This window comes from Pelobates fuscus, chromosome 6 (genome assembly GCF_036172605.1).
Source record: "Pelobates fuscus isolate aPelFus1 chromosome 6, aPelFus1.pri, whole genome shotgun sequence".
Classification (NCBI taxonomy): Eukaryota; Metazoa; Chordata; class Amphibia; order Anura; family Pelobatidae; genus Pelobates; species Pelobates fuscus.
The window spans coordinates 229,785,002-229,809,719 of NC_086322.1; the positions used below are offsets into that span (position 1 = coordinate 229,785,002).

Consider the following 24,718-nt stretch of genomic DNA (forward strand, 5'->3'; position numbering starts at 1 on the left):
CTCTTTTCATATCTACTGAAAATACATGATAAAAATAAAATAAGTGAAAACAGAGCAGACGTCAACATCTGCTTCAAACGGATTGCTTAGATTTCCCACTTATAATCACGTCTGCATCATTTCAAGGACAATTGCTCATCCCTTCAACACCAGTCAGGGGAGCATCTTTAATCATATAAGATCATCCAAATCTTCAAGGAAATGTGATGTTCCTGATGTTCTTTTTCCTAGTATACGATTAAAGCTGATTAATGTCTTGCAACTAGTAATTACAACCCGTCTGTTGTATCGTCATCTGGGGCGGGATCAACAAGATTTACCCTGTCTTTCAATTGGTAACATACTGACACCATCATTTCACAGCAACAGGCCACATGTCAGGCCAAAGGATTAGCAAGACATGTCACCTAAATCTGCACGATTTCTTTGAGAACAGCCAGAGTGGCAGCTGCTCAGCATTGATAGAGATTTATAGCTCTGATGTCTTTTCAAGACTGACAAAAAAAAAAAAAAATTAGAAATTAAAAAAAATGAAATAAAAAATATAAATCTTTGATATAGGTCAAGCATGAAAATGCTTCAGCTTGCTCATGACAATTTCTTGTGTGGCAGTGTTAATCCTTTGAGGTAGTCATACTGATGGCAGTTATGCTCAATCTGGACATTTAATATTTGGAAATTGAATGTTGTATAGTATGGCACGGTGAAATTTAAATGTAAACATTCCGCTACAGGCTAAAGAGGCAAGCACCACTAAGAAATATAGACTTATAAACTAAAAACAAAATGTCACTCTCTAGGAATATAAAAAATAAAATAAAATGAAATGCTGCATGCTTGAACACTGAGGTATTCACCACTACCCTCCACTCCCTCTAACATTGAAGGGCAGTTACACATTTTAAGGTGCAGTGGTACCAAAGAGGGTGGCATGACATCACATTCCATTCCCTAGAAATCGCAAAGCACTTCCCTAGGAAAGTTGCATTTGACCAGATTTTACTAGGCAGATAGCTGTGTGTCTGCCGTCCACCCGCTTTCCCGATCATATTATATCTATAGATGTAAGGCTCAATTTAAAATTCTGCATCTGGCTTACAAATCTCCTGTCTAATTATGCTCACGAATATACTATTCGGGCCAGTGCGTTCTGCCAAAGACCTGTGTATTTCCTCTGTTCGGACTCGCACCTCTGACTCACACCTTCAAGACTTCTCTAGATCTGCGACGGTCATTTGAAATTCCCTTTCCCGCTCCATTAAACTGTCACCCAGTCTCCATTCCTTAAAAAAACAAAACTGAGAACTCATATATTTAAATCAATAAGGCATATCAATGAAACTGTTAACAGCTTTCCCTCCCCATACCTCACTTACCCACCTTCTCTTCTGTAACTGTGTCATCTAATAAACTAAGCCTTCATTGACAACTATCCTAGCAACTTACTTTTCCATTACACAAAATATATCTTACCCTTACCTCTTGTGTCATTTTACTCTGTTTCCCTTAGAATGTAAGCTTGTTTGAGAAGGGCCCTCAGAACCTTATGTTACTGTGACTCTTAACATGTCTTGTTACAATTACTTGTTTGCGGAATTTGTTGGCGCTATAATAATAATTCTAACGCTGTGTCACCTCTTCCTGCTGCAATTTCGACTTAATCATGACTACACTGTCTGCTGTGATTGGCTTGATATCTACTTTGTATTGTTACTGTTTATGCTATCTGTCTGATTGTCAACTAATAGGAGAGTGACTGCACATTTTCCTAACTATACTTCATGTGTGTATCTTGATTCCTGATATTGTTACTCTGAATTTGCTATAGTGACTCGTTGCTATTTCACTTGCAGACTAAACTCTGTCTATCAATAATACCGGTTGTTGGTCCTCTTTGTAAAGTACTTGGTCAGCTATCTGTCGAATTCCTTCCTGTCTAAGTATCTGACTGCAGAAATTGTCTGCCTGACTATGCTTGTTTCTGCCACCATGCTCCTGTGTCGTTTCATAGAAACATAGAATGTGACGGCAGATAAGAACCATTCGGCCCATCTAGTCTGCCCTAAATACTTTCATTAGTCCCTGGTTTCCACTATATCCCTGATGTTACCATATGTCAATGAGTCAGTTAGCAGCAAAGTACTAGTCCCCGCCAATAGTTAAACATTTGAATGCTCAAAAAGGGAAAATAGAGAAGCAGCCGGCCGCACATATAGTGAGCTCCGAGGAATACAGCCCTGTAACCACCGAAATCTACTACAATTCACACACAGAAAGAGGCCTGGGGAGACCGCTGACAACCACTGACCTTATGGGGCGCAAGATGAAAAAACCCAAACCGACCAAACCACGGGAAGGGCTGACAATAGGAGATCTATGGCGGCAGGCCCAAGGCGCGCATGGTCCCAATATGGCGACCCTCGCGGAAGACGGCTCAGATTTTTCCGACGACCTGTCTTACGACACGGAAGCGGGTATGATACCTACCTTAACCCACCATCCACCAAGCCGAAATATATCCCCGCAGACTGACCCTGAGTCAGCTCCGGTGACCACGGCAGTCCTAAGAGACCTCCTCGCGGATCACCACAAGAAAATATCAGCCGACGTGACGGCACTGCGGGGCGACTTACGGGGCCTAACAGGCAGACTTAACCAGCTGGAACATACTACCCAAACAAGTTCCCAGCAAATTGCCTCCCTCCAACAAGCAGTGCAGGAGATACAACAGCAAACTCGGACCCTAGAGCAACGCCTCGCAGCCCAAGACGACACCAAGAGAAGGAACAACATTAAAATACGAGGGGTCTTGGAGTTAGTAGTGGAGGCGGAACTGTCATACTTCATACGGCGCCTATTGACGGCCTTGCTAACACCACGGGGCGCCAAAACAGCGGTGCTCACCGGCACATTCCGCATACCAAGATCGTCAAAGGCTCCCGCCACGGCCCCAAGAGACATTATTGTTCAGTTCCAGAGCACTAAAGATAAACTAGCGGTAATGTCCGCCAACAAAGGGCAGGCATTCTACCGCTTTGAAGATATGGACCTATCCTTTTGCTCGGATCTATCCGGCAACACACTGGCGTGGAGACGCTCCATGAAACCACTCACCATACTCTTACAGCAACATAACGTCCGCTATCAGTGGCGCCCAACGCGAACCCTGACTATCTCACACAGAGACTCGACCTACAGTGTTCAGGAGCTGCACGAGAGTGTCGCACAGCTGCCGAAACTGGGCCTCCCGGCAGAATCGCTGACCCAACAGGTCCCCAATGGCACCCCCAAACGGCGACACCTGTGGAACCCAGCAGGGACCCCTGATTTTGTCCCACAAACATCCACGCCGGACTCCTATGTACTTGCAACTACCTGAAGGGTGGACAGTCTCAACTGAACTTAACTCTCCATATTGTTTCCATTGCATAATGTTTCCCGTTTTTCTAAGCATTTTTTTTGGTTATACTATAGTTACAATGGCACCTTGACCTCGAATCTCAAACCCCGGCACACCAAGGTACTGGTACACACGGCACCTAGACTGGATGACCTCCATCTGTATGCCCCCAATCCCCAGTGCCAGTAGAGGGGGTGGCTGCGGCAGATACCCAAGAAGGCTCCGAAGCACGCCCTCAGCAGGCGTCTGGTTGCTCTCAATGCACATATTCTTGCTAAGCCATATAATTGCCTAGTTTAATTTGTCATGCACATGTTGGTATAAGCTATGTGACTTGACCAACGACGACCCAATGCTCATATTTTTGCTAAGTCGTATGATTGCCTAGTTTAATTTGTCATGCTCATGTTTATATGTGCAATCTGACTCGTCCAGCGACAACCCACTGCTCATATTTACGCTGAGCCATCTGATGGCCTAGTTTAACCTGTCATGCACATGTTAGTATAAGCTATATGACTCGACCAACGACGACCCAATGCTCATATTTTTGCTAAGTCATATGATTGCCTAGTTTACTTTGTCATGCTCATGTTTATATGTGCTATATGACTCGACCAGCGACAACCCATAGCCACCCCACCCCTGCCTCTACTATTTAACCATAAGTAAGTTGACTCAAGTGGTTAACCCCTATACGTAACAGGGTTGTAAATATTGTAACGAAGCCAGACCCTGCTAATAGCCACCCACAGTAAACTCTTGGGGTCATGGACCCATGAAAACCACCTGCAGAAACAGGTTGTGGTCCACTACGGGGAGGGGGGTGTGGTCCTGTGCCATGGGGCAAAGACCTAGTCAACTGAGGCCCTCCACGCGACTACTAAGCGAACTTGCTGCCATGGCTAACTGTACTTCACCTATATGCAGCCTAGCAAGTATATCCTCATCCTACTAATACTACCATTACTACTCCTAAAAATGCCTGTAACACAAGCAACTTTGATAGGTACACACTTGGCCTAGCACGTTTACTACAGTTCACAAATGTATTCCTGAGCTGCAACACGACCCTCCCGACGGTCAATGTATGCAGACCTGCTGTTCCCATATAATTAATCTCAGACTGTTTTAATGTTCTGGCCCAATCAATTAGCACCTTACTCATGCTACTGTGAATTGCGGTAAAGCAACCTGATCAGTGACATACTACAGCCTGATGGGGTGTTGCCCTCTTCCATGGGGTCCACACTCCTCTCTCAGGTGTGATCCACAACATACCTGATAGTACCGCTCCCATTGAGTTACTGAGGACGCTAGCATACTACTTACTAATACACACTACATATAATATGTGACAAGCTTCATCACACTGTTTAATCATATAAGAAAGACTAACCTTTAACATGTCTCCTATACTGACTTATATAAAAATTGTGCAATGTTTTTTAATGCTATGTAATTGTTAAAATGTGTTTTCCATAACTGATTGCACCTGCTATTGTGGCAGGGCAAACAAGATTGTTCATGCTATGCACAAAAAAAAAAGAAAGAATTTATTTTTTTTTAAAAAAAGGGAAAATAAAAAAATCGAATGTCATTGAAATATTACTTTATTATCCCTTTAAGTGTACAAAAAGCAAAATATGCATAATGTAGCAATTCTGTACAACCATGTTGTTGACAACCTATCATTTTGTATTACATACATTAATTAAATGTTTATGAGCAAAACTTGCCTGAGTGAGAGACAAATGGGACAGCACCAAAGGCATCTTCTGTAGTTTGGATTTGTGGTTCAGACACAGGTTCAATAATGGTGTTTGCAGAAGGTCTGAGCTCTTCAACTTTCTCTGTGTAAATAAATGTGCAAAACAGAACAAAACAAAAATAAAATGAAAATGGAGGCATGCATGCCAGTTAATTATATCAACTGGTAAATGATGGAAGAAAACATATGCCAAAAAAAGGAAAAATAAATAAGCTGCAAGAGGTTAATATTTCCTAACGAGATGACATAATACTAATATCAAATTATCTAACCATGAACTATAATTCTAGTTTTCAACAGTTTTACAGTATGTCCTAGTATAAAGCTAGTATTTTCTGCTTAGTATAACTTAAAAGCATGAAAGTTTAAACGAAATTGCAACCCTGATACTTACTGTTCAAATTATATATGATGTACTGAATGGTTAATTTTTATATATATATATATATATATATATATATATATATATATATATATATATATTGAAGTAGTTCTTAACCCATAGGTCGGGGACAAAAAACTGCTTACTCTAGCAGCACTCCATTATAATAGAGAACCCTTTAGCTTGGAAGAAATCTAATTAAAATGTTTAGCTTAATTTATTGTTATATCTTATATTACAGTTTTACAATAGGTCATCAATCGCCATGTGCATAATTTGGGTACCTGCTGGAAACTGTTAAGTGCCAAGTTGCATTCATGTTGCAAATAATTTTATACAAATCATATTTACTGACCTCAAATAAACGTAATATTAATATTTCTTGAAATTATTCAAAGCTGTCAAACATATCCTATTGATTGCAAAATCTCAGGTGAGTGAATAGAATGCATACAATATGATTTACGTTTTTGAAATTGCTAATAAAAGTTCCTTTTGTCATTATTTATCACGTACATCATCAGATTAAAATTGAGGCTGTAAATGTATATGATATATATATGTATATATATATATATCTCCATAGTCCATCATTATTAGGATTATTTACTCATCAGATAGTTGTGGGGAGTTTGTTGCTGACTTGGAAAAAGTCAGAAAAGCTATTGATTCAGATATTTGTCAACTTGCCTCAACCGAAGAAGCTACAGAACTTCAGAAATTTTTGTCCAAACTTTTATCCAACTAAGTTAGCTATTTGTTGTACTATATATTTTCTTTCTTTTAATTCTTAATAGTTTAATTTTCATATTAATTGACATGCTTTACCGGGTACACTGGGTAAAGCATACAAATGTGTTAATCCCTGCAGTTTCATATGAATGTAGCATGCGTGCACACAACACTCGTCTAAAGTGCCAAGCTTTCATTTTCATGTCCACCAAAACATTTACACTAAAGTATTCAATATCCCCTTAAGGACACAGCTTCAGAAATAAAAGGTAATCATGACAATGTCCTTACGGGGATCTTTTTGTTAATCCTTATTTACATTATTAAAACAAAATTATTTCAATGTGAAAGAAAGACTGCGACAATTGTTTCCATCATTTTTTTATTTTATGCAACAAAATTTGCTGAAATCTCCTCTTAACATTTACATGTTTGTGCTCTACAAAAACCAAAGATATGGCTGGCATCCAGAGTAAAATATGTCATATAACCAATTTAAATAAAACACACACTACACATTGTATAGTTTTGTATTCATTATTAATGCTTAATGTTAAAAATAGAGTGGATTCACAGAACGCAGGTTTGATTAATTGATTGATCAATATGAATTTAAGACCTTGCCTAAAATAAATGTATCAATTATTTATTATAAAACCTCACAAACACACACAGAAAAACATATACATATTGGTTCTAGCCAGCAAGCAATGATAACTAAAATGTTAATGGGGCACATATAGCATCACTTCCCACAAATATATGACCGATAAACATAGCACGAATGATAAACAGGACGTTCTAGGAAATATGTAAGATAAACATAATCTAAAGACAAAACTGCAATCATATGTGTAGGTTAAGAGGAAAAAAAAGTTTCAGATTTCTTTAATCTGTCCACTAAAAAAAAAAAAAAAGCAAAGAGTTGCCCCTATATGTAAATTATAACAGAATACTATCTACATTTTTGGATAAATGCTATGTATATCAATAATTGTCTGTGTTCTACACACATTTTTCAAGCAATATGGTGGTGCAGCTATCAAACATGTATTAGGAAAATGGAAAAAAGAACAAAAATTTTTATAGTGCCTTAAATGAAAGTGAAAATATTGAACTTTCGATGTGAAACAAATTAATGCAGTTTATTTTGGGTATACATTAAAGTGACACTCTAAGCACAAAAACAACTATAGCCTAATGAAGTAGTTTTTCCTGTATAGATCATGCCCTGTGCAGTCTCACTGTGAAATTCTGTAATTTAGGATACAAATTACTTTGTTTATGCAACCCTAGCCACACCTCTCCTGGCTGAGACTCCCGCAGCCTCCCTTAAACAAAAAGTCTAAATGTATTTTCTTATCTTGCTGAACACTGTGTTTAATTTGGAATGTATCTCCTGCTTAAGTGACTCTATAGGCAGCCAGACCACCTTATCTAAATGAAGTGTTCTGGGTACCATGTCCCTGTCTGTTTAACCCTGCAACTGAAACCATTGTCATTCTGCAGGAATGACAATGTTTACATTGCAATGGTAAGATTCCTCTAGTGCCTGTATTCTAAACTCGGATATTTCAATCAAACAGGGAAACATAGGATTGGCTGAGATCATCTACACTGACCAAGCACCAGGGCAGAGACTGGAGTGGAGGAGGCCTTTTTAAACCCTCACATTGTGAGGAGGGCAGAGAATTAAACAGTGAGACTGCAGATACATCATCTATACATCAATGTCAGGGAGGACGGGCTCATAGGGGGAGACTGTGCCACCATTGATCGCCTTGTTTTCCCTGGGTGGGGTAAACAAACCTCTAGTGGTTGTTACACTGACAGACACGAGATGGTGCTTCCCCTGTAAGAACTGAGCCAGACATTGCATAAGGACATGGAATATTCACTGAAGCTTCTCATTAAGTCCACAGTGCTTCTCAGTTGATTGGGCAAAATTGTCATCAAGCCTGATGACCTAAGCAGGGGCAGACCTAGTAGCAGAGAAGAGGCTGTCTTGGAGCTGCATTACAGGTACACAAAATGCATTGTCTAAGCCTTTTATGGAAGGCAGGAAATTGTATAGGTTGGTTTGCTTGTAAGGTAGACCCGACTTTATCATTTGAAACCATCATGTATGTAGGTGTCCTCTGAGTACACAGACAAAGTGCCTGATCTTGGGATTGGAATGTAAAGAAACAATGCAGGTTCAATAATAAACAGTGATACTACAAAACAAATATTCATGGCTGAAACACTTCAGCTATAAATACTAATAAATTAACAATAATGGGTTTGTCTTGCTCCTACAATCTACAGTTGTAAACATAATGCTAATGCACAAAGTTATTTCTGTGGCTAAAGAAAAAAACAGGTAATTTGTGTAGTGCACCATATAATCATGGCAGGTTTGCATTATACTTGTACAGTATCTTAAAATGCTTTTTTTTATTATTGCTGTTGGTTTTGTAAGAAGCATCTATCAGGACAGTCCTCCTTCACCAAGACTGACTTTGTTGTCCTGACCATGTAAGCAATACATGGAATTAATTATGAATTTAATTAATAAATAAACCATTTTGATGCCAAAAGCATCCATAAAGCCCAAAACGTTTTGGATAGACATATTTAATGGAGTCACTTAGAACCTAATGTATAGGTACATCTCTATTATTTTTATTATTGTGATTTATAATGCACCTAGATATTACGCAAAACTGTACATTAGGTGGGCTAACAAACAAAAAGTTGCAACAAGACAAATCGATTGTATAGGAATAGAAAATGGCTCAGGTCCTGCTTAAATTAGCTTTTACAGTCAAAAATAGTCAAAACACTTGATTCCATCAGTAAGATTTTTACTCATGGCTTCTTCCTTCCTGATAATATTGTCACTTTTTTGTGCATAGTTAAGCACAGGAAATATGAGATTGAATGACTGTAACTAAAACTATTGTCCACAACGTTTGAAGACACCAGTCTAAGATTTGGAGTGATTTGCTGCCATCTTGTGGGCAATTTCAATATATAATGGTGTATTGGGTACTTAAGCTTCATTTTACAGCAATAATAACAAATAACAAAACTATTAAATATTAATTAATCTCAATTTGCATCATGCAGACTTGGACTTCGTGGCCTTTGACAACTCAAAGTAACTAATTTCTTCCATGTCACTTTAAAGGGGAACCATCATACTGGAAACCATTGAAAATCATCTCTCTAACTATTGTCGTCAATGTTATTCAGAAATTGTGGGTTGTTCCCTATGATAAGTGTTAATTATATGTATAGATTTGTTCCTATGGAACAAATAAAAAAATAAGAATCTCAATTAAGAGTTGCTCCAATAACAATTACCACTTCATTGATTTGAAATTTGTAAATTTGTCTTTGCGGGCTAGTAGCACCCCTAGCACACTTGGCACTGGCAGCCAAGAACTCTGTCTGCTCTGGGCTGCCGATGTCAATTCTGTGCATATTATGTTTCTGTCATAAGCATGCACTGCACGCTGTCATCATACGTAGAAATCTCCCTTGCAGGCAGAGCACTTGCAAGGGGAAGATTGCTTCCCCTTTCTTCCTCTGTGTGCTCCCTCCCGCCCCTTCTGTTGCCCTCAGTAGTTTTTTCTAAACCTTCCCTCCCCTCCAGGCCTCGAGCACGCGCATGCTCTCTGAGCCGTCAAAACAAACCAATCTCAGGCTACTCTATGAGAAGCCCCATGCTGGATTCCAGGTAAGTAAAATCTTTTATTTGCAGGTTGGAGGGCAAGAAGAGGACGGTGTAAAATGCCCCAATAGGGCATTTTACACCAGAAAGGTTTCCCATTCAAAAGGGTTGAAGTAACCCTTTAAGCTTCATGTTTAATATGTATGTGTTGATGCATAGATACACATACAGTGGGACCTTGGTTTGCAAACGCCTAGGTTAACATAATTTTCGGTTTACAAATCAAAATCCATTGAAAAGAATGCCTCGGTTTACAAATTATTTTCGCAATACAAAGCAAGTTTTCCCAGGATGCATTGCACCTGGGAGGTTTATAGCACTGCCACCCTGCATGCTGGAGCCTTTGGGTAGCACGTGGCATTGAGTTTGGAGGTGTTGGAGCGGCTTTTGCATTGAGTTTTGGAGCCATTGTGGAAATTGTTTCCAGTGGTTTTGGGACTTTTTGGAACTTATTTGGTGCATTTCTCCAGCTGTGGAAAGGTAGGGAGCTGAGCTTCGTCGTTTGCATGCCTTTTATTGTGTGTTCTGCATTGTGGGTTGGTTTCCTTTCCAGCTCATTTGGACTTTTTTCTGACCTCCAGAACGGATTAATTGGTTTTTCAATGCATTACAATGGGAAACCGCGTTTCGGTTTACACATTTTTCGCAATAAGAAACGTCCCGGAGAACGCATTAAATTCGTAAAACGAGGTCCCACTGTACATAGATACTAAAAGTGTGCACTTTATGCTCTCTCTGCTATATAAAAATGTTTCACTAGATGGCAGTAAATTCCACCAAATAATGCAATTTCAGTAAATAATTTTGGATCTAGTTTCTTTTCATTTTGGTGAGCTTTTATTTCATGAGAATAAAAATTAAGAGAAAATTAGTGCGTTATCCAGGAAGAAGGAAACATCAGTAAAAATATTAATGAAAGAGATTAACTTTTTGAGTATATTATATAGATACCATGCACTATAGATAACATGCTGGTTCTAACATATGAAGATTAACTGGTTTAACTTGATTTCAATTCTACAAATGTTTGGCAAGCCAAGTTTAATGCATAGGGATATTACTTCTCACAAAGGGAAAGTGTAGTACAGTTGAGGCTTTTGCTACCACTTTGGAAATTTTCACAGTGTATGGTGAAGAAGGTGGCAGACTGAGTTCTTAGCCACAGATGGTCCTAGGGGCTGGCCTAGTCTATTGGATGCCTGCCTTAATATCAGTCTTGACTGGACAGGCCAGAGAGGTCTGGAAAACCTTAATATATTTCCTATTTCATACTAGGAGCTGGTGTGGGATGCAGTTAGTCTTCCCTACCTAACGGCGATCCCATAGAAATAGCGAGACTGTGAGGAACTTTTTCCTTCTATTGTCTTGTCAATTTCTCTTGGAAGTGGGACACAGTGTAAAGCTAAAGGGCACATTTTTTTGTTTATTTACATGTTTTAATAAATGCAGTATTTGCTTCTGTTTATCGCCGTCCCTGTCTCCAGTGATTTAATAAAAGGCCTCGAGTCATATGTTTACACCTGTAATCCAAAGAGCTATAGAGAGGAGTTACTCCTGCAGCTACAACAACTGTTTTTTTTCCGGTTAAATTTTTTCTACAATTTACCATTCACATTTTAAGGGGTTAAAAGAAAAAGCAACCAATAATTGTCAATAAAATAATTTGCTTTAAAAAAAAAAAAAGTATATGCAAGAAAAATGTCCAGTTTTAAGCTCTCCTTAAATTTGAATTTCTGTTTTTCCACAGTTCTTTCCCTATTTTTTCAATGGTTAACCCCCATCTCTTCTGTGTGTTGATCTGAAAATTATCTTAGCCTGTGATGTACTTCTCATCTATGTTGTACTTTAAGGTTACAGTTCTTTGTTTTTGTTTTATTTTATCTCCTTCTCCAATGTTAATTCATACAATTTAGTTTTTTAGTTCCTTCCAAGTCACCGACCCCCTACCCACTCACCCACAGTTACAGAGACAACTTTGTGGAGCTTAAATCTAAGAAAGGCCAATACCATATCACAAATGTTGTGCCTCTAAAATTTTGATAATTCTAAGCACAATCAAGGGAAGAAATAGGTCAAGTCTGGAGCACAACAAGCAAAAAAGGACACAATGAAAAGGTTTATTACCATGTTAGAGAACAAAAATGATACTCTTACAGGTAGAAACATACCAAGTGGGCATTACAGATTTTAACAGAATTTGAAAAAGACCAGTTTTCTTTTCAGTCGTCATCAAAGAGCATCAACGGTCTATTACATGGATAAAAATAAGTAAGCAAGCAGGACCAAAGTCCCACCATGTACGTGCGGTAAGAGCTTTGATGTAGAATATAATTATCAATAGCTGAAGAATATTTTATTTTTTACCATCTGCATTAAAATAAATATGTCTCCAATATAACTGGACACAACAGAGGGGATTCAGAAACGTTTTTCTAATAGAAAGGTTATATAGAGGGAAGAACAACACCAGCCCACCTAGTACAGCACAGTCCAGGGCAGCCCAACACCTTGACTGTGAAGAAGGACTAGTATTTACGGTTTTCAAAAAGGTTATTCATACACCACGTAAGGCAATATTTAATTTCCTTAAGAATATTTATGGAGCCTTCATTGGTATTAATACTATTTTATTTTAATTTTCTTTTTTAATTTTCTTTTTTTTACAAACCCAGAAATTCTGGTCCTTCTAGTACCAGTGTTCTTATAGGAAAGTGAAATGTTGTTTCCATGGTGATTACACCACTTTTGTTTTCCAATTTCTATTAGCAACACTTATATAAATCTCCCCTTATGTTGCCTGCAGACGCTCAAAAATACATAATAAAATGTGGTCCTGCAGCCAGCTCACTTTTTTTGGCAAATAGCTCTGTGTCCATATTTATTGAGAAGCAAAATAAGCTTTCAACTCCCCCTTACTTGATCTTAGAAGGTCAAATTCCCTGTCCAGTAATTCTTCTTCAGTTAACTTGGAAAAATTGTCATCTCCAAAGGGGTTCCAACCTGACATGTCTGGAGGATTGCTATTCTGCTTTGAAATGTTGTAACCGGTCTCTGTGTCTGGAACACGCTGAGATCTAAAGAGTTGCAATATAAAAACATCTAGATTATTAGTAGTGCAATTTTCATGGTTCAAAAGATTATGAATAGGAGATCAAAATATCATAGCTCAAACATACTTTAAAGGAATAGTGCTGCTGCCTTTACATAATTTTCCAATAAAATATAAAATCAAACAATATATTACTATTAATAATAAATAACACTTTCCTATAGTTCTTTTGATTGATTTATATTACAATAGAAGTGCAAGTCAAAGTTAGCAAGTACATTTAAAACATATACATAGTTGATAAATATCATATGAACAACTAATAAGTACAATGTATTCCATTTGTTTTCTATCAAGATGTTTAATTCACAAAGATGTAGAGGTTAATGAAAGGGACCCTATAGTCACCAAAACAACTTTAGCTTAATGAAGCAGTTTTGGTGTGTAGATCATGTTACTGCAGTCTCACTGCTCAATTCTCTGCCATTTTGGAGTTAAATCCCTTTGTTTATGCTGTCCTAGTCACACCTCCCTGCATGTGACTTAGAGAGCCTTCCAACACTTCCTGCAAAGAGTCATCTAATGTTTACACTTCCTGTATTGAAAATAATGTTTAATTTAGAATTTTTATCTCCTGCTCTGTTAATACTTGAAAGTGAAACCATTTCTTTTCATGCAGGCTATGTAAGTCACAGTCAGTGGCTACGGCTGCATAAACAGAAACAAAAGTGATTTAACTCCTAAATGGTGGAGAGTTGAGCCGTGAGACTTCAGGGGCATTATCTATACACCAAAACTGCTTCATTAAGCTAAGGTTGTTTTGATTACTATAGTGTCCCTTTAACCCTTTAAGGACCAAACTTCTGGAATATCACATGTGTCCTTAAGGGGTTAAGGGCTAATAATCACACAGTTTAGAAAGAGTGGAAAAGGGAGGGTGTATAAATGCACCTCATGTGATACAGATACATAGTAACATAGGCAGAAAAGAGATATGCGTCCATCAAGTTCAGCCTGTCTCACATCTGTTGTTGCTGTTGATCCAAAAGAAGACAACAACAAAAAACAGTTTTAAGAGCTTTCCAATTTTGCAAGAAACTAGTAAACAAAATTCCTTTTTGACCACAGAATGGCAGTCAGATCTTTTCTTGGATCGAGAAGCTGCTAACCCACAAATTTAAAATTATATCCCTTGGGGAAATGCCCACTCTACCATTCTCCACATAATTTTTGTTGCTGGTATCCTTGCAGAACAGTCACCAGTGGTAAGGACCAACAAACATGGATTACCCAAAATAGCAACCATTAAAAACGATCAATAAACAGATTATGTGAAAAATAAGCGTGTCATATTGTAGTTGAGGAAAATTAGCGTGAATACAAATACTCCAACCAACACCACTATGTAGCTCAATAAACAGGCTACAGTATTTTTTTGAGTTAAATCATCTGTGGCCGGAGATGTGGGAGTGAGATGCTTTATTTACAGATAGAGAATTAGATTTCCTTATATACACTGCGTGGAAAAAGTGTTTGACCCCTGCTGATTTTGAACATTTGCCCACTGACAAAGAAATGATCAGTCTATAAATTTTAATGGTAGGTGTATTTTAACAGTGAGAGACAGAATAACAACAAAGAAAAAATACAGAAAAACGAATGTCAAAAAAGTTATAAATTGATTTGCATGTCAATGATTGAAATAAATATTTGACCCCTTCGACTTAGTACTTGGTGGCAAAACCCTTGGGTCAGATGTTTCTTGTAGTTGGCCACCAGGTTTGCACACATCTCAGGAGGGATTTCGTCCCACTCCTCTTTGCAGATCCTCTTCAAGTCATTAAGGATTCAAAGCTGACATTTGGCAACTCGAACCTTCAGCTCCCTCCACAGATTTTTTTATGGGATTAAGGTCTGGACACTGGCTAGGCCACTCTTGGAACTTAATGTGCTTCTTCTTGAGCCACTCCTTTGTTGCCTTGGATGTGTGTTTTGGGTCATTGTCATGCTGGAATACCCATCCACAACCCATTTTCAATGCTCTAGCTGAGGGAAGGAGGTTCTCACCCAAGATTTGATGGTACATGGCCCCATCCATTGTCCCTTTGATGCGGTGTAGTTGTCCTGTCCCCTTAACAGAAAAACACCCCAAAAGCATAATGTTTCCACCTCCATGTTAGACGGTGGGGATGGTGTTCTTGGGGTCATAGGCAGCATTTCTCCTCCTCCACACACGGTGAGTTGAGTTGATGACAAAACACTCATCTGACCAAAACACTTTCACCCTGACCAAAACATCCTTCAGATGTTCATTGTCAAACTTCAGACGGGACTGTTCATGTGCTTTCTTGAGCAGGGGGTACATGCGGGCGCTGCATGATTTCAGTCCTTCACAGCATAGTGTGTTACCAATTATTTTCTTGATGACTATGGCCCCAGCTGCCTTGAGATCATTAACAAGATCCTCCTGTGTAGTTCTGGGCTGATTCCTCATGATCTTTGAAACTCCACGAGGTGAGATCTTGCATGGAGCACCAGACCGAGGGAGACTGACAGTTGTTTTGTGTTTCTTCCATTTGTGAATAATCGCACCAACTGTTGTCACCTTCTCCCCAAGCTACTTGGCGATGGTGTTGTAGCCCATTCCAGCCTTGTGTAGGTTTACAATCTTGTCCCTGACATCCTTGGACAGCTCTTTGGTCTTGGCCATCGTGAAGAGTTTGAAATCTGATTGATTGATTGCTTCTGTGGACAGGTGTCTTTTATACAGGTAACGAGCTGAGATTAGGAGCACTCACTTTAAAAAGGTGCTCCTAATCTCAGCTCGATACCTGTATAAAAGACACCTGGGAGTCAGAAATCATGCTGGCTGATAGGGAATCAAATACTTATTTCACTCATTGACATGCAAATCTATTCATAACTTTTTTGACATGTGTTTTTCTGGATTTTTTTTTGTTATTCTCTCTCTCACTGTTAAAATACACCTACCATTAAAATTATAGACTGATCATTTCTTTGTCAGTGGACAAAAGTGTAAAATCAGCAGGGGATCAAATATTTTTTTCCCCTCACTGTATACTTAGCCTTGGTACTATGTCATCAATATCATAAATATTACATACATATATCTTGTACTTCTATTAATCTTACTAATCACTCCCACCCGGTCGCCTCCCCCCTCCCCCCCCCACCCCACCCCGGTTTCCCCCCCCCATCCCTATTAATTTATTCTTAGTGTAAGTTCTTGTCTGTTTATTATACTCACCTGTTCTTAGAGAAAGAGAGAAACTCTTATATCCTGTATAGTGTTGGTGTTTTATTATTCTAATGGTCTGCCCGTTTTGGGGTTATTTTCTTCCTTTTTTCTCCCCTCATCAGGTCTAATACTTCCCTTTACTGTGACTGAGCATGCGCTCTACCTCTGTTGGTTATTGTGGTCTAAATTATGTGGTAACATTTAGTTAAATAGGATGAATAAATCTAAAGGATTACTCCCGCATCATGACCACTTCAGTGCAATAAAATGCTACACATACAGAGTTTAATCTCTTTAACAAGAGTTCCAGGCTGGCTAATGCACTTCTGTCTATTTTGGATGCCTGGCGTGAGGACACACAGCATATGTTCTCCCCTAAGCCGATCCTCCCTAGTCCACGCAGTGAGGGGGAGTGACATCAGTGGAGGAGGATTGGGTTAAAGGAAAACTTAACCTCAGGACTGGCATAACTTAAGTTTTTTTTTTTTTTAAGTTGGCGGGGCAGGTCCTGCTTTTTGTCATGTTTTGTCAAGCATAGGGAAAACACTAAGACAAAGTAGTTTATTCTTTATCTTAATCCTATTGACCTCATTGGAATTTTAGTAAAATTCTAAAACAGTTAATGTATTTCATAAAGATTTTAACTTTATGAAATACTTATTGGGGTGGGTGGTGACATAGCCGCTTTAAAACATTTTTTTGGTAGGAGTAACCCTGGGAAGGGAGAGGTCCCCTTTTATATAGGGCATGAGATATTAGGACAATATAGCAAGTTTATATTCATATACAAAGGCACTTGCATGAAAACTTACCTGTTGGCATTAGTTGTGCTCTGCACATGTCTCACGGAATCAGCTTGGGTAACTGCATAGGAAGCTAAGGCAGGTGTGAACTCTTGAGGGGAACTTAGATATGGTGGGGGATTGGCCTGTTGCTGAAGGATAACTTGTTGCTGTTGCTGTTGCTGTATAGGGACTTGTTGGTATTGGTAAACCTATTAAATAAATCAAATGTGAGAAAGAGTGCGCAGCTGCACAACCTGAGCGTTGAAACACAATTCATAGTAATACAGGCTCTAAAAGTCAAGTTAAGCCTTTCACACATTTCTATTGATCTATTTCACTGAGGATGAAAAAGCTGACACAAAGATGATGTTTGAAGCAATTTCCAATTTTCACACAAAATGGTAAAAAAAATGTATTGACGCCAAAATGCTAATCAGATTTCAGGTATTACAACTTGGATCAACAAGCTGTTGTATCATATAATAATATATGAATAGGGTCTTGTAAAGCTAGGAGACAGCCAGCACAGGTTAGTTGGAACATGATGCACATGTAGGTCATTCACAGCTCTTCTATGGGCAGAGAGAAGCAAGTTCCATAAAAGAGGGATTGATGTACATTTCACCTCAAGCTGTAGATGCCACCATTTTAATTCAGCTTATTCTTACTAACCTCAATCTGTACTGGAACATGCTAGCTTAACAGTGAACATCTCCCCTTGGCCTTCATGCTAATTCACTACCCTTAAGTCTAGCCTTACATACAGCGTAACCCCAACCCTAACACACAAACTGCAGCCTAAGTATATTATTACAAAGAGCATTCCAGGTACCACAACAGCTTAATCGAAATTACGTTCTTATGGAGCGAGGAGGTCTCCAAGGCCAGCTTACCTGCTCTCAGCCTATCAGAGGCTCCTAGTCTGAGGCTGCTTAATTCAAGCTATATATAGCACATACAGACCTGGATCATCACATGCAATTTCTTTAACTCTTGACTTCAAATTAGCTTTAATTTAAAGACACCATTCACCCTTTTTTCTTTATTTCCTATTCTTCCTAAATAATGTATATCCATCTAAATAATGGTTCGATCAAGTGTTTCATCCAACCAAGTCTCAACAATCTCAATTATGTCATACTGCTCCTGTATATGCCAATATCACAAGCTTCCCAGTTTTCTTACACAATTTCTTGAAAGTTACCATTTGTTTCTTGAACTTTTTTTTAAACAACATATATTTAATAACTTCTTGCTCTGTCTGCTAATCTTACCACTCCTACCATCTCCACCCACCTAAACTTCAGCTGAATTCCATCCCCTTTCTATACTATTTACCACATTTATCCTTCTTTGACCCTCACTCCGCCCACTCCTAGTTTAAAGCCTCCTCCAACCTTCTAGCCGTCCTCTCCCCAGCACAAAAGACCCTCTTTTATTTAGATACTATTCATCTGGGCAGAGCTGGATTCAAGACTTTGGGGTTAATACGCTCGTTGATAGTTTGACTCCATGAGGTAAGCCACCACCTGGTTACCTCCTCTCACTCAAAAAAATTAATTCCAATGAAACTTGAGTGGTCCTGTAAAATACACAGTACATAACTGTAAAGTGTGCATTTTTAGAACTCTTGTGGTTTATTATGATGTCTCCAGAACCCCTTGAAGACTTTATTTCCCCAAAAGACATGATAGGTTGTTATTTATATTCTCTATCTCTCTGTATTATATATTTTAGATAATCTGTTATCACACACAAACAGAAATGGCTACACCTTCATAACACAATAAAACTCGTGCTTAAAGGGAAACTCCAGTGCCAGGAAAACGATCCATTTTCCTGGCACTGGAGGGTCCCTCTCCCTCCCACCCCCCAATCCCCTGTTACTGAATGGGTGAAAGCCTTCAGTCACTTACCTGAGGCAGCGGTGATGTCCCTCGCCGCTGTCTCCTCCTCCGCGCCGCTCCTCCTCTGTATTGCGTCGGCCAGTGGGCGAGACTGATCCCGCCCACCGACCGAGGAGACCTAATGCGCATGCGTGGCAATGCCGCACATGCGCATTAGTGCTCCCCATAGGAAAGCATTGAAAAATTATTTCAATGCTTTCCTATGGGGAAATGAGCGACGCTGGAGGTCCTCACACAGCGTGAGGCGCTCTAGCACAGATAATCTGTGCTATGAGTCAGGAAGTGACCTCTAGTGGCTGTCTAGTAGACAGCCACTAGAGGTGGAGTTAACCCTGCAAGGTAATTATTGCAGTTTATAAAAAAACTGCAACAATTACACTTGCAGGGTTAGGAGTAGTGGGAGTTGGCACCCAGACCACTCCAATGGGCAGAAGTGGTCTGGGTGCCTGGAGTGTCCCTTTAACATAACATGCCAGATTAAACACATGCAAGGGTTATTCAAAGTGATTTTCAAATTTAAGGTAAAATAATATAGCTAAACTGGAAATTCTCTAAATCAGCTATGCTTCCAGTTCAGCTACTTAGACCATAACTATTAAATTCAGTTTGAATCTTAAGTTAAGGGAATAACCATATCGGAAGCCAAAAAGCTGTTTTGACAAAACAAATAACAAATCTTCAATTATTCCCCTATACAGTAAGATTTATTATTTTACCCAGCATAGAACACCAATAACAACTAAATATGGATCCAACATTTAGAGAAATAAATAAATTAAAACATCTTCATGCAAAACAGGCTTACCATAGTTGGACATTCAGGTACAGGATGCTGTTGTTCGTAAATGGGGTGCATATAAAATCGTTGCTGAAACATAATAACACTATTGGTCTACTTTCTGTACATTGCATAGTATTTATATTACATATAAATATAGGTTAAAAAAAAGACACAGGTCCATCACCTTCTACACATTCACTAATTCACATGTACACCGCTTCTTGGCTGCTCAATTCTGCTGGTGACTTCCACTCATACCCTCATGGTTAACCTACATTTACAGGACTTCTTGAGGAAAGCTCGATTCTTTAGGACCAGCCTTCCTCACTCCATCAGACTCTCTCATAGTCTTCAATTTTTTAAGCAGTCCCTTAAAACCCATGTATTCTGAATAACCTATTGCCTCCCAGGTTAACAATCATTCCTTAAGCCTATATCCTGCTCTCTGAACTTAATTATTGGGTCCATTCCCACTTCACTCTCATCTTCCGATTCCGCTATTTTGGTTACTCTCACAGATGCTGCCCTCCCTATTGTGTATTTGTGTTTCTATAGATTGTCTACACCTAAAATGTATAATAGTTTGTTTTATTTGTAGTTAAATGTCCCCCTTTATAACATTGTAAAGCACTGCAGAATAGGTTGGCACTATATAGATGCTAAAATTCATAATAATAATAATAATAATAATAATAATAATAATTGAGGGTGAGGAGGGAAGGGGATATGTTCTGATGGTCATGTGAGCAGAGATGTAAAGCTGCAGCTCTAACCAAACAGTAAGCACAATCTACGACTTCCACCTCAAAAACTACAACATAGGCAACAAGAAGCAGACTCTTATGCTACCAAAGATCTTAACAACCCTTGTTGGTCAAGATTTCAACTATTGAGCAAATATTTCAATGGCAAACACAACAGAGAACCTGCCACCTCTGGAGCCAACATGGCATCCCATGGACCATTGCATACAACCTCACAAATGAGTCTCTTGGCACCAGAATCCTCTGTGATACAAGAGACAGAAATAAGACAGCTTCCAAATAAACGCTCCTTCAGGGAAAACATCGCACTGATGCTTACCAACCTAGACAATACCATCCAGGCTAATATAAGTGAGCTAGGCACCAATTTGAAATCATTAGGATACTGAGTCTATAATCTCGAATCAACCACAGATGTACCTGAAACTTACCAGTCGACACTCGGAACCAAGGTGGGTTCTACTAATTTACAACTTTCACTGCTACATAGATACCTGGAGGATATCGACAACAGAGGTAGGAGGAATAACATTGGCATGATGGACCTTCTTGAACCTACAGACTGCTGAAAAAATATTATCGTCACTCTGACCACGCTGTTCAATGCTGTTCTAAAACACTTTTATTAAATTTGACAGATAGCATAGAGCATTATGGCCAAGTAGTAGGCCTGGAGACTCTCCGCACAATATTAAATGTAGCATCCATGACTTGCCTCTTAAGGAAGATATATTGAGAAAAGCTTGAGACTCACCTGCCCTGCGCTTCTCCACATACGGTCAAACTGTTCTAAGACCACTTCTGGTCCATAATTTTGGGTAGAAGGGCCTTATCCCCTATCACCAGCCAGTTGAGGGAGAGACAAGTTCGATAATGATGGGGCTTCCCATTTTTATCTGACAGCATTCCACAGCGGCATTACAGTGAGGATTTCCACAACGGAAAACATCCCTAACTTATTACAGGCCTTTGACTTATGAGAGATGAACATCACTAATTGATTGGTACCGTGACCTGAGGGACATACCAGTTCCACCACAATCTCAATGGAAGAGATGGCAACCAGCCTCTAAGAAACTCAAAAACTCTCCAAGGACCACAACACTGGCCGAAGAGGCTAACTATTCGGAATGGACCTCCAGGACCACAAGTACACATCTTAACGCTTCTAAGGGAGTACAACTACTCTGCATGACTTTTAACCTTTAACTCATATTGCCTTAATTCAACTGTAGTTTATGTTATAACCAAGTTTTATTCTGAATGTTACATCACTGACTACACACATGTAGTCCCCTCTCATATGAGGGGAATACACTTGTAAAAGTTAAATCTGATGGTCCTCTGAAGCAACCTAGTCTGACTATGACAAAACATATATATATTAAAAAATGAATTCAAATTATTGCTAATTATTACAAATAAAAACAATTCTGTGGGACAGGTCTAAATAAACTTGTAAAAAAAAACATCCACACTACACACCACTCATATGTTTTGCCCGACCTCCATGTCCTATTATACAACTTTTGATATAACCTCCTTGATTTAAAAACCTATACATTCATACCCGTCCCCCTTAAGGGTCATGGTACACTCAAGGAACTGGATGTTTATTTAAAGAATTTTCATGTTGTTCTTACTTAATCTCATTTACTACATTCCGTCACCCAAAAAATCGCCACTGAGGGTCGCTCCAGTTCTGCTGCGAAAACCCATTTGATCCACCTGAGCTCAGATTATGGCCCCGCTCCAAACCCCCAAGGAGCGGTTTCACAAATATGTTATTCCCTGGGGCCAGTACATTTGCCCTATACCCTTGGAATGGCACAAATTTAATTATTTGATTCTCTGAATGAGAACATCTTTTCAAGAGGTCCTTCTGCCTCAGTTCCTCCTTTTTTTCCCACTTCCCATTTTTTTGATTGGTTTCAGGTATATAGAATTTGCTTATCACTTAGTCTCATATGCTACACTTACTTTGGGATGGTGCTAAACTTTTGTCATGACAGCTAACATTGTATCCTTTAATGTCAGGGGGCTAAATATCCCACAGAGGGGCCTTCTTCTCTCAAAATGACAATGAAGGCAGTCATTGTACTCAGGAGACTCATTTCTGCCAGGTAGCAGTTCCATCTCTAAAGGTTGCAGAGATCAGTTAGGATTTTTTTTACGCACTATGAATGAGATAAGGCAGGAGGAGTTGCTATTTTATTTGTATTACAAATTCCATTTATTGTACATGATCAATTAACTGACTCTTATGAGTGATTTCTTTATGTCAGGGGAGCAATAAGCTCACAAATGTATACATTTGCAAATATGTATGCCCCTAACAACAAGCAAGGATATTAAAAAATCCCTTTCTATGCTGGTTTTGCACAGGGCATTCTTATTTTGGCTGTGATATTAATGTGCATTTCGATACACACGACATAGTCAACTCCTTATCCCACCCAACGAACTCTATTCAAAAGAAAATAATTCTGACTTAATTTCACTCTGCTTTACTAACAGACTGCTGGAGACTTATTACCATACCACAAATGACTAAACCTTTTACTCACATACACAAGACACTAATTCCCAACAATATTAAATCTTTAGTCAACATAGATTTGACACTTCGTGCTAAACTCATGTATAGGCCCAATAACATGGACCGACCCATGTCCCAGTGCACGTTAGTATTACATTTCCAACTGTATCCCACCAAATGTGAAGATTAATGACTCTTTACTAGGCAATCCTGCCAATAAATTGCTAATACAAGAAGCAATTTTGAATTATTTGCATGACAACCCAGTCACAGACACTTCATCTAAGGACGTGGGAAGCATAAATATATATAAATGTGTGATCAGACCATTTCTTATACAATTATGTTCACTGACTGATTCAGAAAGATAGAGAGAAAACAATGACTTCTCTTATATCTCAAATTTACGATTTTGAAATACAACATAAGTCTGACTGAATAACTATAGACATACACAACATACAGCAGCTTTGAGTCGAACTGTCCTGTATACTCAATCATAAAGCAAAACTTAACTTTATCCTCATATAACACAACTTCTACGTGCAAGCCAATAGAAGTGATGAACTATTAGCCAGGGCACTTAAACAAAGGCTACATAAATGATATATTTTTAAAATTAATAGTAAGTATTAGCACAGAGCACATTTGCATAATTATGAAATAGTAAAAGGAATTGCCAGAATCAGCATCATTCCGTCACTTCTCTTTATAATCTTGCAGAGTTATAGACAATTATTTTTAAACAAATATATTGCTCAACATTTATCATCATCTAAATCATGAGACATATTAAACAAACCCATCACTAATATAGACTTCCAAGACGCAGTGAAAACTGACCTAATGGATTCTCAAACAAATATTTTAACATTTTCTTCCCACAATTGGGCACACATGTGTTGAATGCTTTCAATATCCACTGAGGCCTCCCTTTAGTTCCTCCACGCTTGCAGCCGCTATCACACTTATCCCTAGAGCGAATAAAGACCACATTCTATGCAGGAATTATAGACCTGTCTCATTAAATAATAATGATGTCAAACGTTTTTCCTGTCTACTAGCAATGCGCCTTAAACCACTATTACAGAGACTAGTCCACCCTGACTAGGCCAGGTTTGTTCCACTCCACGAAGCCAAGGCAACACCACAAAAGTAATCAGTGCTATACGTAATGCTATCACCAGATACTCTCCCACAGTACTAATTAGTATTGATGCCAAGAAGGATTTTCCCTACTCTTTGACACTTTACATGTGATGGGATTTAGATCAAGATATGTAGAGTGGGCTAAAGCATTATACACTTGACTACAAGCATAGGTTTGGATAAACGGTACTCTTTCTGACCTGATATACATTTCCTACGGTACAAGACAAAGATGCCCTCTCTCACCACTTAGAACCCTTTTTAAATTCCATAGGAATTACCGTATATACTCGAGTATAAGCCGAGTTTTTTAGCACATTTTTTGTGCTAAAAAACCCCAACTCGGCTTATACTCGAGTCAATTGTCTGTATTATGGCAATTTGCATTGCCATAATACAGACTGGGGGAGAGGGGGGCTGGCAGAGCTGTACTTACCTCTCCTGCAGCTCGCGGCTCTCGCGAGACTTACACTGTGAGCTGA

The 24,718-nt window shown here is 38.9% G+C and overlaps 1 protein-coding gene across 2 annotated transcripts in view; it reads right to left on the reverse strand.

Annotated features, from left to right (window-relative positions):
- Nucleotides 1-5,115: 5,115 nt before the first annotated feature.
- Nucleotides 5,116-24,718, reverse strand: part of BMP2K (BMP2 inducible kinase) — a 157,569-nt gene continuing 137,966 nt past the window's right edge. For both annotated transcript variants that reach the window (XM_063458811.1, XM_063458809.1), the window contains exons 13-16: nt 19,809-19,871; nt 17,124-17,305; nt 12,920-13,077; nt 5,116-5,253 (exon numbers count right to left, since the gene is read on the reverse strand). In XM_063458811.1, the coding sequence (XP_063314881.1) occupies nt 5,123-5,253; nt 12,920-13,077; nt 17,124-17,305; nt 19,809-19,871 (534 nt within the window). In that variant the 3' untranslated portion in view covers nt 5,116-5,122. The remainder of the gene's footprint in view (nt 5,254-12,919; nt 13,078-17,123; nt 17,306-19,808; nt 19,872-24,718) is intronic.